Source organism: Stegostoma tigrinum, chromosome 7, assembly GCF_030684315.1.
Source record: "Stegostoma tigrinum isolate sSteTig4 chromosome 7, sSteTig4.hap1, whole genome shotgun sequence".
Lineage (NCBI taxonomy): Eukaryota > Metazoa > Chordata > Chondrichthyes > Orectolobiformes > Stegostomatidae > Stegostoma > Stegostoma tigrinum.
This window is the reverse complement of record NC_081360.1, coordinates 19,411,329-19,426,535: the sequence shown is the minus strand read 5'-3', so window position 1 is coordinate 19,426,535 and position 15,207 is coordinate 19,411,329. Positions and strand designations below refer to the sequence as shown.

The 15,207-nt window shown below is 41.9% G+C and overlaps 1 protein-coding gene across 1 annotated transcript in view; it reads right to left on the bottom strand.

Moving 5' to 3' along the window:
- Window positions 1–13,787, bottom strand: part of LOC125454254 (putative methyltransferase DDB_G0268948) — a 30,760-nt gene extending 16,973 nt beyond the window's left edge. The window contains exons 1-3 of the mRNA XM_048534842.2: window positions 13,408–13,787; window positions 5,307–5,467; window positions 1,608–1,821 (exon numbers count right to left, since the gene is read on the bottom strand). Of these exons, the coding sequence (XP_048390799.1) occupies window positions 1,608–1,821; window positions 5,307–5,467; window positions 13,408–13,518 (486 nt within the window). The 5' untranslated portion in view covers window positions 13,519–13,787. The remainder of the gene's footprint in view (window positions 1–1,607; window positions 1,822–5,306; window positions 5,468–13,407) is intronic.
- Between the last annotated feature and the right edge of the window lie 1,420 nt (window positions 13,788–15,207).

Below are 15,207 nucleotides of genomic sequence, written 5' to 3'. Positions count from 1 at the left end.
TGCCTGATCCCACCCACACAGGACTCTTCACAAGCAGCATCAGTATCCTTTGTTAGTTTTAGTGAAACTGTGGAAGTTTTTGAAAATAAGTAAATAATGTCTGAATGTGTCCTTCAAGCTTACATTGAAAGGGGAATGAGTCTGATTGAAGAATAATTATTACAGTGTAGGGACAAATTACTGCAGTTGCTGGAGTCTGTACTGAAAACAACAAATGCTAGGAGATCACAGCAGGTCAGACAGCATCTATGGAGAGAGAGCAAGCTAATGTTTCACGTCTAGATGACTCTTCAGAGATGAAGTGAGGTGTGGAGGGGACAGCATTTATGCCATAGTTTGCAGGGTGGGGGGCGGTTGGTATGGGGGTAGTGGTTGCCGAGTATTGGTAGAGACAAGATGTTGATAGCTCAGATTAAGTGACTGGAATGTGAGAATGGCAGAACAATGGTGTGAGTCCTGCTAGATTGGAAAGAACAGTGATATAAAAGTGACAAAAACAATATAGTGTGGAGCTGGAGGAACATAGCTGGCCAGACAGCATTAGGGGAGGAGGAATGTGGACCATTCAGGTCAGGGCCTTCCTTCAGAAAAGGTGGTGGTGGGGGGTGGTGGTGGGGACGTAATAAGCTACAGATAACACCTTCTGGTCGCCAACCATTTTACTTCCCACTCCCACTCCGAGTGACAAGTCCATCCTGGGCCTCCTCCAGTGTCACAATGACGCCACCCGCAAACTGAGAGCAACATTTCATATTCCACCTGGCAGCCTACAGCCCAATGGCCTAAATGTGGATTTCAGCAGTTTTAAAAATCTCCCCAACCCCCAGCCTCATCCCATGTCCAACCCTCCTTCTCACCCCCACCTCCTTGACCTGATGTAACCTGTCCATCTTCTCTCCAATCTATCCACCACTCCCACCTCATTGACCAATCCTCACCACTGCCTACCTGCACTCACCTATCACCACCCCCCACCTTCCCCAGCCCCACGCCCCCTCGTCTCTCTATTTCTCAGTTCCCTTCCCCCTCCGCAGTTCTGAAGAAGGGTCCTGAACCAAAAAGTCAACATTCCTGCTCCTCTGATGCTGCCTGGCCTGCTGTGTTCCTCCAGCTCCACACTGTATTGTTTTTGTTACTTTTATATCCTGAGAACATTTTTTTTCAGTTTCAATTAAAAGTGATCACTTGACTGAGCTTCTTGTATGAATAATGGCTCAGCTTATCTCACTATCAGACAGTTGCCCAGTCCAGACACCTAAGCACAGAATCTAGAAATAGCACTGTAGTCTAATATTGAGGGAGTGTTTGAGGTGAAACTTTTCAGATGAGACATTAAACCAAGTTGCTGTCTACCTTGTTGTTAACTGAAAAAGTTCTCATCGAATATTTTGAAGCTTAGCAGGTAACCTCTCCAAGTTAGGATAGAAAATATTTATCTCCAAACCATCATTAGGACAATGAGCTGCTGACCATCAGAAAGTTTGTGATCTACTTTGTACAAATTAGCTGCTAACATTACTATAGTGGCTGCAATCCAAGAGCTGTAGAGCACTTTAGGATGTGGTAGTTGTAAATGTGAATGCAAGCCTTTCTTTCAAATTTCTTACCTCTTGGACAATCTGGGTTGGGGGTTCGGGACAATCATCGTAATTCAATATACAGGGAACTGTATAGCAGTACAGAGCCAGGCAGCCTTTGGGTTTTAAAACTCTGTCAACTTCCTTCATGAACTTCTCCATATCAAACCAATGTGCTGCTGCTCCCACGGTTACCACGTCAACGGAACCATCCTTGAACTCCAGCTCTTCTGCCACACCCTGTCTATTGGGTGAATAAACAGACAGAGGAATACAACAGCTTCAATATCTCTGCAGATGTTTAAAGGATGTCCCAGCTATGACTTGTGCTCCAGGAATTAAGTGAGCTGTGACAAAGGCATCCAGAAGAACAATCGTTTTGGACAGGACTGACGTGTAGAATCATGGGACTTTACAGCAAACAGGGGTGGACATCATCATTATTTAGTGCTGCACTTTGAAAGTGCTATCCAATTACTTCCACTCTCTGGTCACTCCCAATAACTTGTTTATGTATATTCCCCTGCACCAAATACTATATTTTTAGGACCTGCATTCACCATCCGTTACAAAAGAATGGGATGTATGGCATAGAAATAGGACATTTGGCCCAACCAGTCCCTGTTGAGAGTCTTGGGGGCCAGTCCCAGGCCAGAGGCTGGTGCAGAGGGATGCGGGGAAGGAGTGTCCTGGACCAGAAGCTGGCATGGGCGGTGGGGGGTGAGTCCCGGACTGGAGGCTGGCGTGGGGGACGGAGTGAGTGAGTCCCGGGACAGAGGCTGGCACAGGGGGAGGGGTGGAGGCAAGTCTTGGATTGGAAGCCAACACTAGCGGAGGGTTGTGGGGCCGGGACCGGGGGGGGTGGGGGGGGGGGGGGTGGTCAGGTCCTGGACCGGAGGCAGGTGAGTCCCAGGCCGGAGGCTGGGATTGTGGGGGGGGGGGGGGGGGGGGGGTCCTTTGTGGACTGGAAGCATGACATCAAGTTTTGAAGCCCAGTGCGATCTGGTGGGAGGGTGCTGGCACAGACTTGGTGAAAAGGACTGCAATTCGAGTACTTCTTAAAAACGTTTTATTCTTATGCTGGATTTTTACTATTCTTTCAATTCTGTAACAAATACTTTAGTAACTGTACCTAGTTATTCCATACCTAATAAGGCACCATAAGTGGAGACATTGCAAACTTTTCACTGCGCTCATTCAAGCTCAAGTGACAATAAAGTTAACTCTAATTCCGTGGCTTGTGTTCTGATTGAGCTCTGTCATGTTTTCTCATCTGAATCTACCATTGTAACCCTCTATATTGTCCCTATCCTACGTGTGTCTTTATCCCCAAACTACATCTATACACTCACTTCACCCACTCCCTACAGTAGCATGCTTCACATTCACAGCACATTATAGGTAAAGAGGTTTTGTCTGAATTCCCTATTGCATTCCTGTGATTATCTTATATTAAAAGTGCCTCTAGTTATGCATTTTCCCACAAGTGGGAACACTCTCCTTATCCACTTAACTAAAACCTTTCACAGGTTCAAATTCTTGTCACCTCTGAGCCTTTTTTATTTTACGAAAAGAGATCCAGCTTCTTTATCCTTTCCTTTCTAGTAGGACACAGCATGATCTAAAAATGCAATGAAAAAACTCCTAATCTTTCCACTCTCCTTCAATCAATAATTATACACTGAAATTGCTGACTTGTGGACCAATGGAAATAATTTACATCCATAATCTTTGAAATTTCAATCAGTTTTTAAAATGATTTTTCTTAGCCCGTCTTTGTTCCAATGAAATTACTACTTCTTTATCTGGTCTCTTCTGATAGCTCAAGTCTCTTCCCAGATAGCATATCCTCTTCACCCTCTCCATGACCACAAATATGACCAATCTTCCTGCACGAATGATCAGATCACATTGTTTTAAAAAGTGATCTCTTTACAAATCAGAGCTCTACATCCCAGGATCCTGCCAGCTTTCTTCACTGAAGCAACGTGCTTTTAAAGGCAATCTATCCAAAATTGTGGCTATTGTGTCCTTCAAAAGACCTTGGTATTATTCCAGTTCAATTACTGAGCCCAGTTCTGTTTGTCACCACAGAACAGATGGTTTGAGACTTTGGGAATTGTGCAGAAGAGGGTTTGCAAGAATAATAATGTTCCTTGAGCTCTTTTTTAAAGCTCAACTATTCGCTGTACTTATTAATAACTTTGATTATGGGACAGAGACTCACATCCAAGTTCAGCCAAAATAGGGATCAGCTGATGAAATCCCAAAATTGTACGATGAAACAAAAGTGTGCGCATGGGATTTCAGAGTAGGCAAGTCAACCAGTCTGGACCTAAAACAAACAGTTCAGAATGCATTCTGAACGGTAATACTGAAGCTTTGGAGAAAATCCAGATGTCTGAAGATTAATTCTCAATTTGAAGCATATTCACTTCCCTGCATTATAGTCGGGAATAGCAGGAGAATGACAGAGAGTAGATCTGGGGGTGAATTGATTGAAAGTTTATTTGATGAAGGGATTAGACGGTGTGTAAGTGAACACCTTGTTTCAATTAGATAGGTTTGGGAAGATCAAGGGTCACTATTAACTTGTACAAAGACAGATCTTGTATTGCTATCAGGCAGTAGTTCTTCTCCCAGAGAAGGGTGAAACTTTGAAGGCTGATGTTCCACTGGCTGTATACCGATCCACTGAATTTCTTCACAGGAGAGCTAGGGTCCTTATCCGTCTCAATTCAGCTAACCTTGTGCAAGTGATAGATACTGGGATACATTCACCAGGCCAAGGATGAGCTACTGGATTTGGTTTGATTGTTTCAAGGTATCAGAGAGAAATGTCTTGATTTCCACTCTTTTGATCTGAATCTATGTGGACTTGTGCTTCTGCAGGAGATCATGTGATTTCAGAATCAGCAGGCAGTGTACATATTGTGATGCACAAGGCATCACTGTGTACAACAGGCTGACTTGAGCACTGACCCTTTGCCAGTCCATCATCGCGAACAACTTAATCTTGGCCGTACCAATAAATTATACAGGGATATTATTGAAATTATCAAATAAACTAAAGATGAAGCACAGTACTTCATTGCTGATAATGCATCATTCTTTAAGTCAATGACTAATAATTACATGCAAATTTTTTTTCCCACTTTCGCTAATGAAACCTTGTACCTGCACCAAGATTTACATTTCCTGTTATCATTCATTTCGCTACATTGAAATTTCCCACAGTCATGATTTTTATTTCCAATTGCGATCAAACTTTCTAAAATAAAACTTAATTTCTCTTGACATGTTGAAGCATAAAACGTTCCGCGGTGACCTAACGGGGTTGACACTGACAGGTTGAATCCCTTTATGGGAGAGTTCAAGTCAAGAGGAAATAATCTTAGAGCAGGGAATGCACATTTGAGTTGGAGATAAGGAGGATTTCTTCTGAGGGCAGTGAATCTGTGGAACTTGTTACTGCAGAGGGCTGTTGAGAATGTGTTGTTAAGTATACTCAATGTTGAGATAGGTGGATTTTAGTCAGCAAGGAATTCAGAAAGGAAAGTTGAGTTGAGGATTATCAAACTAACCACAATCTTGGTAAATGGTGGAGAATACTTGATGGGCTGAAACACCTATTTCTGTTCCTATATCTCGTGGTCTGATATCAAGATGGACAAGTCTGCACCTCTAACTTTTGTAATCTTAGTAAAATCTTGAGATGACTACAGTTACCTGTAACAGACATTATCAGGTCCATCCATTCTCTTGGCCTCTTCAATCTGAGCTTCACTGACATCAATTCCAACCACTTTTTCAAAGTGAGATGCCAATCCTCTGGTGCTTTGACCAGAACCACATCCAACATCCACTGCGAGAGTGAATGGCTTCTCCTTCTGAAAAGAGAATCACCTTCTGAGTAAAACATGCAATCTACACTCAGCAGTTACATCTTCATTTGTTTACAACTGCATGATATGCAACTGCACAATCAAACTGATTCTTGGGTTGAAAGATGGATCCTGTGGTCAAAGGAAGGTTAGCACTTCAATTGCTGACACAGGTTGACATTTTCTTGAAGGTGTCATCACATGGCCGTCTATCTTCAATTGGTCTATCTCCAGATATGCAGCACTGGCCTTCCATCATGTCTGTTATGGTTTATTTTGAGAAACCATCAGGAGACCTGGATATTGGTTGTGATTCTTTATCATGTGTACACAAGGAGAATCAGTCTTAAGTATTCGAAGACTGAACTCTGGCAAGAATTCACAAGTTTCATCTGTTATACACCGTGAATTATACTGAATTTTTAATCTTATCAACTTACAACCATATGTTAACCAGCTGTCACTTACTTCCCACAGTATCAATACATCAGGAAACAAAATACAAGTTAAAAAGACACCCAGAAGAAAAAGCTTGTAGCACCTGAAAAAAGAGTTTGTAGAGAGTCATACAGCAGGGAAACAGGCCCTTTAGCCCAACTTATCCATGTCGACCAGGTTTTCCAAACTAAACTAGTCCCATTTGTCTTTTCTATTCATGTACCTGTCCAAATGTCTTTTAAATGTTGTATCTGTACCTGCCTTTACCACTTCCTCTGGCCACTCTTTCCATACACGCACCATCTTCTGCGTGGAAAACATTGCACCTCAGGTCCCTTTTAAATCTTTCCCCTCTCACCATAACCCTTTAGTCTCTAGTTTTGGACTCCCCTACCCTTGGAAAAAGACCGTGGCTATTCCCCTTATCTATGACCCTCATGATTTTATAAATCGCTATAAGGTCACCCCGCAGCCTCCAATGCTCCAGGGAAATAAAAGACCCAGCCTATCTAGCCTCTCCTTATAACTTAGACCTGACAACATCCTTGTAATTTTTTCAGTACTCTTACTGGATTAACAACATTGTTTCCATAGCAGGGAGAGAAGAATTGCATGCAGTATTCCAAAAGTGGCCTTATCAATGTCTTGGGTAGCTGTAATGTGACATCCCAACTCCTGTACTCAAAGCTCTGACTGGTGAAGGCAAGTGTGCCAAACATTTTCTTTACCATCCTGTCTACCTGCAATGCCACTTTCAAGGCACTATGTACTTTTTCCTATGCATCTTTTCCTTGAACTAATCTGTATTTGGAGTTGGGGGAAAAGACTGTTTGCCTTGGAGACATGGTTAGATAGTCATGTGATACAATTTCCAGGAACAGGTCCAAGATAAAATATCAACCCTCTTTCTTACATTGAGCAACCATGCAACCAAGTCTGGAGTAAGGCAGGAGGGCAGGATGGGGTCTGCATTTTCAGGCTGTTTAGGAGTTGGGAGAAGAATTTCTGCTAATTTGATCTCTGTGACAATGTAAGATTGGAGAAGTCTTTTTGAGAGCCAGACTCTTATAAGTGCCCAGCAACAGTTTCTTTGCTGGCAGCTGCAAATGAGGCCAAAAGCCAAGACACAATGGATGGAGTTGGGTCACCCCAACCCCTACCGATGTGCCCCATGAAATCATTGCTGTGGTCCTAACTACATTGGAGGAAGCTAAAATGTTATAATTAACAGGTTCTGCCTTTAGCAGGCAAGGAAACAGGCACCTTCAGGAAGGACCCTTTCAAAATGGCCACAGCCAGATCACAGGGTTACCGCATCTATTAGCTGACAGAATGGGTTACAACATTATTCCATGTGTTAGAACTGGTGCTGCACAATTAGAATCATTTCATTTTTTTTGACACTCCAAGTGAAATCCTTTCCCTCTTTCCAAAATTTCCATCAGGAACAGTCTGCCCAGGAGTACATTGGAATAGTTGAGTCTAAAGGCAACTGAGACACGGAGATCCTGCAGTTGATGAACTGAGAGAGATGTGCAAATGAATGATCTTAGTGATGGGATATTACCCAGAGGTGGATTACAGTCAAGTTGATACTGGAAAAGTTCTCCCAACATTTAACCATTAAAATCTATTAACAATCACCCCACAGCCTCCAATGCTCCAGGGAAAAAAGGCCCAGCCTAGCCAGCCTCTCCTTATAACTTAGACCTGGCAACATGCTTATAATTTTTTAAACTTAGTTCTAGTTAAACTTCTAGTTTAACAACATCCTTTCCATAGCAGGGAGTTTGGAATGTTACTTGCAGATTAACAACCCAGATTTGAATACTGTCCAGGTCTTGCTATGTACAGGCATGGGCTGCTTCACTAACTGAGGAATTATGAGTGGCATTAAACTCTGCAATCATCAGTGAACAATCCCACATCTTGAAACCTTTATTCTGCAGAAAACCCATTAATCTCTGTCTGGCATATGGCGATCCTCAGTTCGCTTGAGTGGAGAATTCTAATGATTCATCATTCTGAATCTCAGTCAGAGCTCATTCTCAGACTATGTCTACTGACCCCCTTCTAGAGTATATAGGCTCAGTCTCTACGATCTCTGCTTCAGCTTTTCCCAACCTCTCACCATTTAAGAAACAGATAACAAAGTGTGGAGCTGGATGGACACAGCAGGCCAAGCAGCATCTTAGGAGCACAAAAGCTGACGTTTCGGGCCTAGACCCTTCATCAGAAAAGGGTCTAGGCCCGAAACGTCAGCTTTTGTGCTCCTAAGATGCTGCTTGGCCTGCTGTGTTCATCCAGCTCCACACTGTGTTATCTCGGATGCCCCAGCATCTGCAGTTCCCATTATCTCTGCTCACTGTTTAAGAAATACTGAATTTATGTTTTATTCATTCTGCCATATTTTTCATTTTATCTTTCATTTGCCATATTTTGCCACTCAGCATTTCTAAATCCCAACTCAGCTTCCTATCTATTTTTGTGTTGTCAGCAAACTGGAGAATATTCTATTAGGTCTCACATCCAAATAATCAATATAGACTGTTTGATTTGAAATGCAATCATGTGCATCGGTCCTTACTGGTTTGCCATAGTCACATGAACTCCACCATGAAGCACACACACAGGCACTTCAAGAAAGACACTGAACAGACAAGTCTGCTGTCTGGAGAGTATAGAACATAGTATCACAAGTGAAGCGGAGATTAAGTATTGCAGAGCTGCAAAAAAAATAGCATTGCTACTGACCAATGGAGAGGGAGGGACACACAACAATGTTCAGAAGTGCGAAGGCTTCTCCAAGCAACTGAAAAAAAATACCAAGGCTAGGCCACAGCTGAAACTTGGGTTAAGAGTCAATGATTGCAACATTTCCACTCCTTGCCCTGGTTGAAATGAAATGTGATATGAAGCAAAACGGGCAGTTTTTCCATGCACAATTTTTTTTTTCTGTTCAGAGAGATTCAGTGCGGAATACACTTTGAAACAGCCATCGTCCAATAGCAATAAGAATGCAGTTACCCTCAGTTGCTCTGGCTTGTCAAACAGATCCGTTGCTATTTTGCAATTCTGCCACGTGTGTGCAATACTGCCAGTTTTATTTCATATCACCTCACATTTGTTTCTTTTTCAAAAAATGTTAAATCTCTTCCATCTGATTCTCAATCGGTTTAAGAGCGTGAACAGCATTTCCATTTACCCTGCACAACCACCTTATAATTTTGAAAACTTCGAATGAATCTCCGTTTAGCCTTCTCTTCTTCAAACCTTGAAGGCACAATTCATAGTCTGAGACATAGACAGTCAAGGCACAAACAATTCATTAGAATCTAGCTAGAGTAAACTGTTACGAAACGTTGATTTATAATCCAATAATTACATCTCTACTCTTCTTATAAACTATCCCAAAATACATTACAAAAATTTTCACATTATAGGTTTTCTTGTCTGTCTGTAATGATGCCAAATTTGTCACTGCTAATCTTTACCTTTTGAGATATCTTTGACAGTCCATGCTAGTGTTACTATTCGCATTATTTTCATTTGCATTTTCTCTTCTTTCAAAAAAAGACAAATTTCGTGGTCCTCCTTTAGTGAATTTTAAATGGATTCCAGTCTTCAGGCTTACGACTTTTTCAGGGAAATTTGTAAGTTTCTGCCTTTCATATAAACAATTTTTGTGCGATCTAACATGCAGCCCCATGATTTCTGCATTACCCTTCTTCTTTGTATCTGTCATTTCTTGAACACTATGCCCTACATTATCATTCTTGTTTAGTGTCCTATAAACAATGCTGACCAATGTTTGCTGCCTCTTTGTTATCAGTATCTACATGGAGCAGAACTAATGATTTCTCCCCCTCTCACTGTAATTCTCTCTCCAGCTCTAAGGTGACGTCCCACTCTGGCATCAGACAGAAACACAGTCTTCTGGAATTCCACTCTCGGCTGCACATAACAATGTCTATCCCTCTGACCATAGTGTCACCTACTGCTGCTGAGGTCCTTCCAACGCCCCTGAATTGAATAGTTTCTGCAGCCCTCATGCTTGACCATAGAAGATGTAACAGCTATGCTCTTGTTTCTCAATTTCAAGGTCTGTGGCTCCTCAACCCTATTTTCTTAATCCCCTTATTGGCATGAGTTGCTGTCACAACCTTCCTGGCCATGGACCAAATCAGGAGACCCTATCTTAAGAGGCACGACTGCCTCCACCAACGAAGTGCTGTCCATAGTGCGTAAGTGTCTGTGGTTCAGCCTCCAGCTCAATGACTGAGCCAAAGCTTCTCCAGTTACAGCCACTGACTGCGGATATGCTATCTTGGAGCATGTAGGTGTCCATTAGCTCCCTCACTCTCCAGCCACCACATACCAACTCCTCTGCCATCTTAGTAGCTTTTCATTAATTAATTCTTTTATAGGTTAAATTTGAATTCCTGTCTATTGAGTTGTCTGTGGTTGGAGTAGGGTAGGGCAGAAGGCTAAAACTGCAAACATTTCAAATTTATACCAGGCTGACTGTGACCCCGACGGCGTGTCAAACACTGACACGTTAAGTAACTTCAGTGGGGGCTGAACAGTTCTTGCAAAAACTCCACACTTTGCAAAGCAAGAGGTTAAAGGACCATCCTCCAGACTATCCAGTCTTTCTTTCATGCTAAAACTCTCCACACATTTGTTCACAGAGAGCAATAATTGGCTGAAACATTCTCAGGGGAGTGTAGGACTTACATTGGCTCACCATTCTGGAAGTTTTTCTGTTGATGAATCAAACGGTGTGTCTGTGGAGGTGTTTAAGCTTATAAATGACCAGGATCTGAGAGATCTGCAACCTGTTACTTGGAGAAGGTGACCAAACAGGTAGATGAGAGTAAACCGGTTGATGTGGTGTATATGGATTTCAGCAAGGCGTTCGATAAGGTTCCCCACAATAGGCTATTGTACAAAATGCAGAGGAATGGAATTGTGGGAGATATAGCAGTTTGGATCGGAAATTGGGCGGTAGTTGATGGGAAATGTTCATCCTGGAGACCAGTTACTAGTGGTGTACCGCAAGGGTCGGTGTTGGGTCCACTGCTGTTTGTCATTTTTATAAATGACCTGGATGAGGGCGTAGAAGGATGGGTTAGTAAATTTGCAGACGACACTAAGGTCGGTGGAGTTGTGGATAGTGACGAAGGATGCCGTAGGTTGCAGAGAGACATAGATAAGCTGCAGAGCTGGGCTGAGAGGTGGCAAATGGAGTTTAATGCAGACAAGTGTGAGGTGATGCACTTTGGTAGGAGTAACCGGAAGGCAAAGTACAGGGCTAATGGTAAGATTCTTAGTAATGTAGATGAGCAGAGATATCTCGGTGTCCATGTACACAGATCCTTGAAAGTTGCCACCCAGGTTGACAGGGCTGTTAAGAAGGCATATAGTGTTTTAGCTTTTATTAATAGAGGGATGGAGTTCTGGAACCAAGAGGTTATGGTGAAGCTGTACAAAACTCTGGTGCGGCTGCACTTGGAGTATTGTGTACAGTTCTGGTCACCGCATTATAAGAAGGATGTGGAAGCTTTGGAAAGGGTGCAGAGGAGATTTACTGGGATGTTGCCTGGTATGGAGGGAAGGTCTTACGAGGAAAGGCTGAGGGACTTGAGGCTGTTTTCATTAGAGAGAAGAAGGTTGAGAGGTGACTTAATTGAAACATATCAAATCATCAGAGGGTTAGATAGGGTGGATAGGGAGAGCCTTTTTCCTAGGATGGTGACGGCGAGCACGAGGGGGCATAGCTTTAAATTGAGGGGTGAAAGATATAGGACAGATGTCAGAGGTAGTTTCTTTACTCAGAGAGTAGTAAGGGAATGGAACGCTTTGCCTGCGACGGTAATAGATTTGCCAACTTTAGGTACATTTAAGTCGTCATTGGACAAGCATATGGACGTACACGGAATAGTGTAGGTTAGATGGGCTTGAGATCGGTATGACAGGTCGGCACAACATCGAGGGCTGAAGGGCCTGTACTGTGCTGTAATGTTCTATGTTCTATGTGATATTGGCATGGCGATATGCTGCCCTGTCTCAAACTTATAGACTTCCTACACTCTGAAATCCACAAACTCCTCCACTGTAAGGTCTGTTGCTGGCACTCTGATCTACGATCCTGTTTTAAAGGGACTTTTCTGAGCCCAAAGACAGCGCCACAAAGTGCACTGGAAATGAAACACTACTTTTCCATGAGCCATCACTAAGCTGTATCATTTGCCTGAATTCGACCAATATTTAAGATGAAAGAAGTTCACACCAGATTTCATAAATAAATAAAAGAACAGAAATTGTTCATTAAAAAAATCCTTTATCAACAGGAAAATGGATTATTAATTGCTAGAATGTAAAAATTATAATACACCCCTTCAAATCCCATCATGCATGCACATTCATTTACAAATAGGAAAAATAAGAGGGACAGTTCTGTAGAAACATCATAAGCAGCAAACAGAGGCAAAAAGGAACATATTTGAAGGATCTAGAATACAAACCACAAAGTGGGTTGAAGTAACTTTCTCGCAGTTCTTTTGATTTACAGTATTAACATCTCTATTACGGTTGATAGCAGCAATCCTCAATTCAGTACCAATTGATTGGACCTGGATTTTCACTTGAGTTATATGGTCTTCATTTGGTCATTATGTGCTATTTCTTTTCCACTCACAGAAGGAGTGAGAGAGAGAGAGAAACACGACTAACATTTTCATCTTCCTGAAGGTCTGATTGCAACTTTGTCAGGTTGGCAATAAACTGCAACTTAAACCAAATCCAAAAGATGTTCCTGGGTAGATTGTCTTCATCCCGACAGACCCTGGTGCCAGCTAGTCTTACAAAAGTATCAAATTCAGCTTCTCCAAAAGTAACACAATTAGTTTAACTAATAAGTCAACACAACACAGTTCCAAATTTAACCTTTAAGTTGCAGAAAATAAAAACAACACAACAGTATCTTTGCCTCAACACAGCAGTGTCCAAACTTCCATTTCCCTGGGTTAGATGCCAAATAATATATTTGTAGTATTTACCCAACATTGGCAATAATCACACACTAAACCCTGGGGATTCGCACCCTGCACATAAATGTCCCCCAAACAGATCACAAGACTCTTTCACATTAACCCTAAACTCCAGGGCCTCCTGCACTGAATCCTGGTCATATGAATATATGACAATGTGAGGCAGGTTGGGAGTAACCTATTTGCATCTGTAGCATAAGTTCCAATTTAGAAGCTTTGTATTATGTGTAAGATAACAACGTTGTGGTCCATAGCTCAAACCCAGCTTATCATTATCATCTGTCTCAAGGACATTTCTGTATTAGCAGTAGTACAAATTGTACTGTGCGTTTTCATATCCACCAAGGACTACTGGAAATGATCTGACTGCATTACATTATCACTGATTACCTCTAGGGCTCCCTGACTCGATTTCAGACCCCTCCGTACAAAGAGCTGATTTCTCTATTTGCTCACCTTTGTCTGTAGGTAGTTGAGGATGAGGGTGTGGATTTCATTGGGTGAAGGAAGCCGATACTTCTGATATAGGGCAGCGTGTCCCTGATCTTCAAAAAAGTACCTTGCCATTGTTGGTGTCACACGAATGACAGCACCTTTATTACAACCTGTCTATTGTCATCTTAAAAACGTCAGAGGAAAATCATTTGCATTATTAACTTCCAGAAAGGCACGCCAATGAAAGCTCTGAATGTTTTACTGTTAATATTATAATAATCTGTGAACTCATGTGTAGAGAATTTTAATAAGGAAGAGTGTTTAAATAGTTGGAATTGCAGATGACAATAAAACAATACTTATATTTAAAAAAAACAATTCAGGTTCAGGCTCTGGCGATCAATGCAAGTTGAGCGAACGATGACACATTAAACAGACTCACAGACATACAGCACAGAAACAGACCCTTCAGTTCAATTAATTCATGCCAACCAGATATCCTATATAAATCTAGTCCCATTTGCCAGCATTTGGTCCATATCTCCCTAAACCCTTCCTATTCAGATACCCATCCAGATGCCTTTTAAATGTTGTAATTATACCAGCCTCTGCAACTTACTCTGGCAGCGCATTCTATATACATAGCACCCTCTGCAAGCATTAGCTGCTCCTTAGGTCCCTTTTACATCTTCCCCCTCTCATCTTAAGCCTATGCCCTCTGGTTTTGGACTTTCCCCACCCCAGGGAAAAGTCTTTGGCCATTTGCCCTATCCATACCTCTCATGATTTTATAATCCCCTGTAAGGTCACCCCTTAGCCTCCAACACTCCAGGAAAAATAGCCCCAGCATACTCAGTCTCTCCCTATAGCTGAAACCCTCCAATCTTGGCAATATCCTTGTAAATAAGAAGAGAAATATATGATTTTCTAGGAGGCCAGATTTCATCCTGGGATCTAAATTGTCCAGTTGTAACATCGGCTGGCATCAGAATAAATATAAATAATCAGAATGGGCTGGAAGATAATAAAGGCTGGGACCTGAATATTAAAGGATACTAATATTTCAGAAGGGTAGGAAACGAGGCAAAGGTGGAAGGGCAGACCAGTTAATTAAGGATGCCATCAGTATAACAGATCAGAGGCAATCTCTCTCTAACGAAAAAGATGCAGAGTCAGTTTTGGTAGAGGAAAGACATATTAGAGGCAAGTTATCACTGGTGGGAGTAGGTTGTCAGATGGTTCTGGTGAAAAGGTCATCAACCTGCAACGTTAACTATGTTTCTCTGAACGGATGCTTCCTGACCTGTTGAGGCTTTCAGACATTAAAGGCTTGTGAGAAAGATATAGTGATACTCAAGCTAAAGTCTTCATCAGGAAAATCAAATTGGCAAAGGTGACCTGGAAGGGGAGTTCATTGAGTGAATGAGACAGTTTCTTACAGTAGGACCATTCTAGAGTCAAAGAATAGTCAATTCTAAATCTGGTAATGTGTGACAAGACAGAATTCATTCATTACCTCATAGTAAAGGTATATCTAGGTAGCAGTAATCATTGCATGATTCAATCTTGTATTCCCTTTGAGGGAGAGAAGAATGGGTCTAAGACAAGTATATTCAATTTAAATAAGTGATATGATAAGGTTACAAGGACAGAATTAGTTAAAGTCAATTGGGAAATTAGGTTAAGATCAATAACAAACATTTAAAGAGATATTCTGTAACATTCAGAAAACAGAGTCATATAGAGTGGAAACAGACCCTTCAGCCCAACTTGCCCATTCTGACTAGGTTTCCTGAACTGAATTAGTCCCATTTTCCTGCA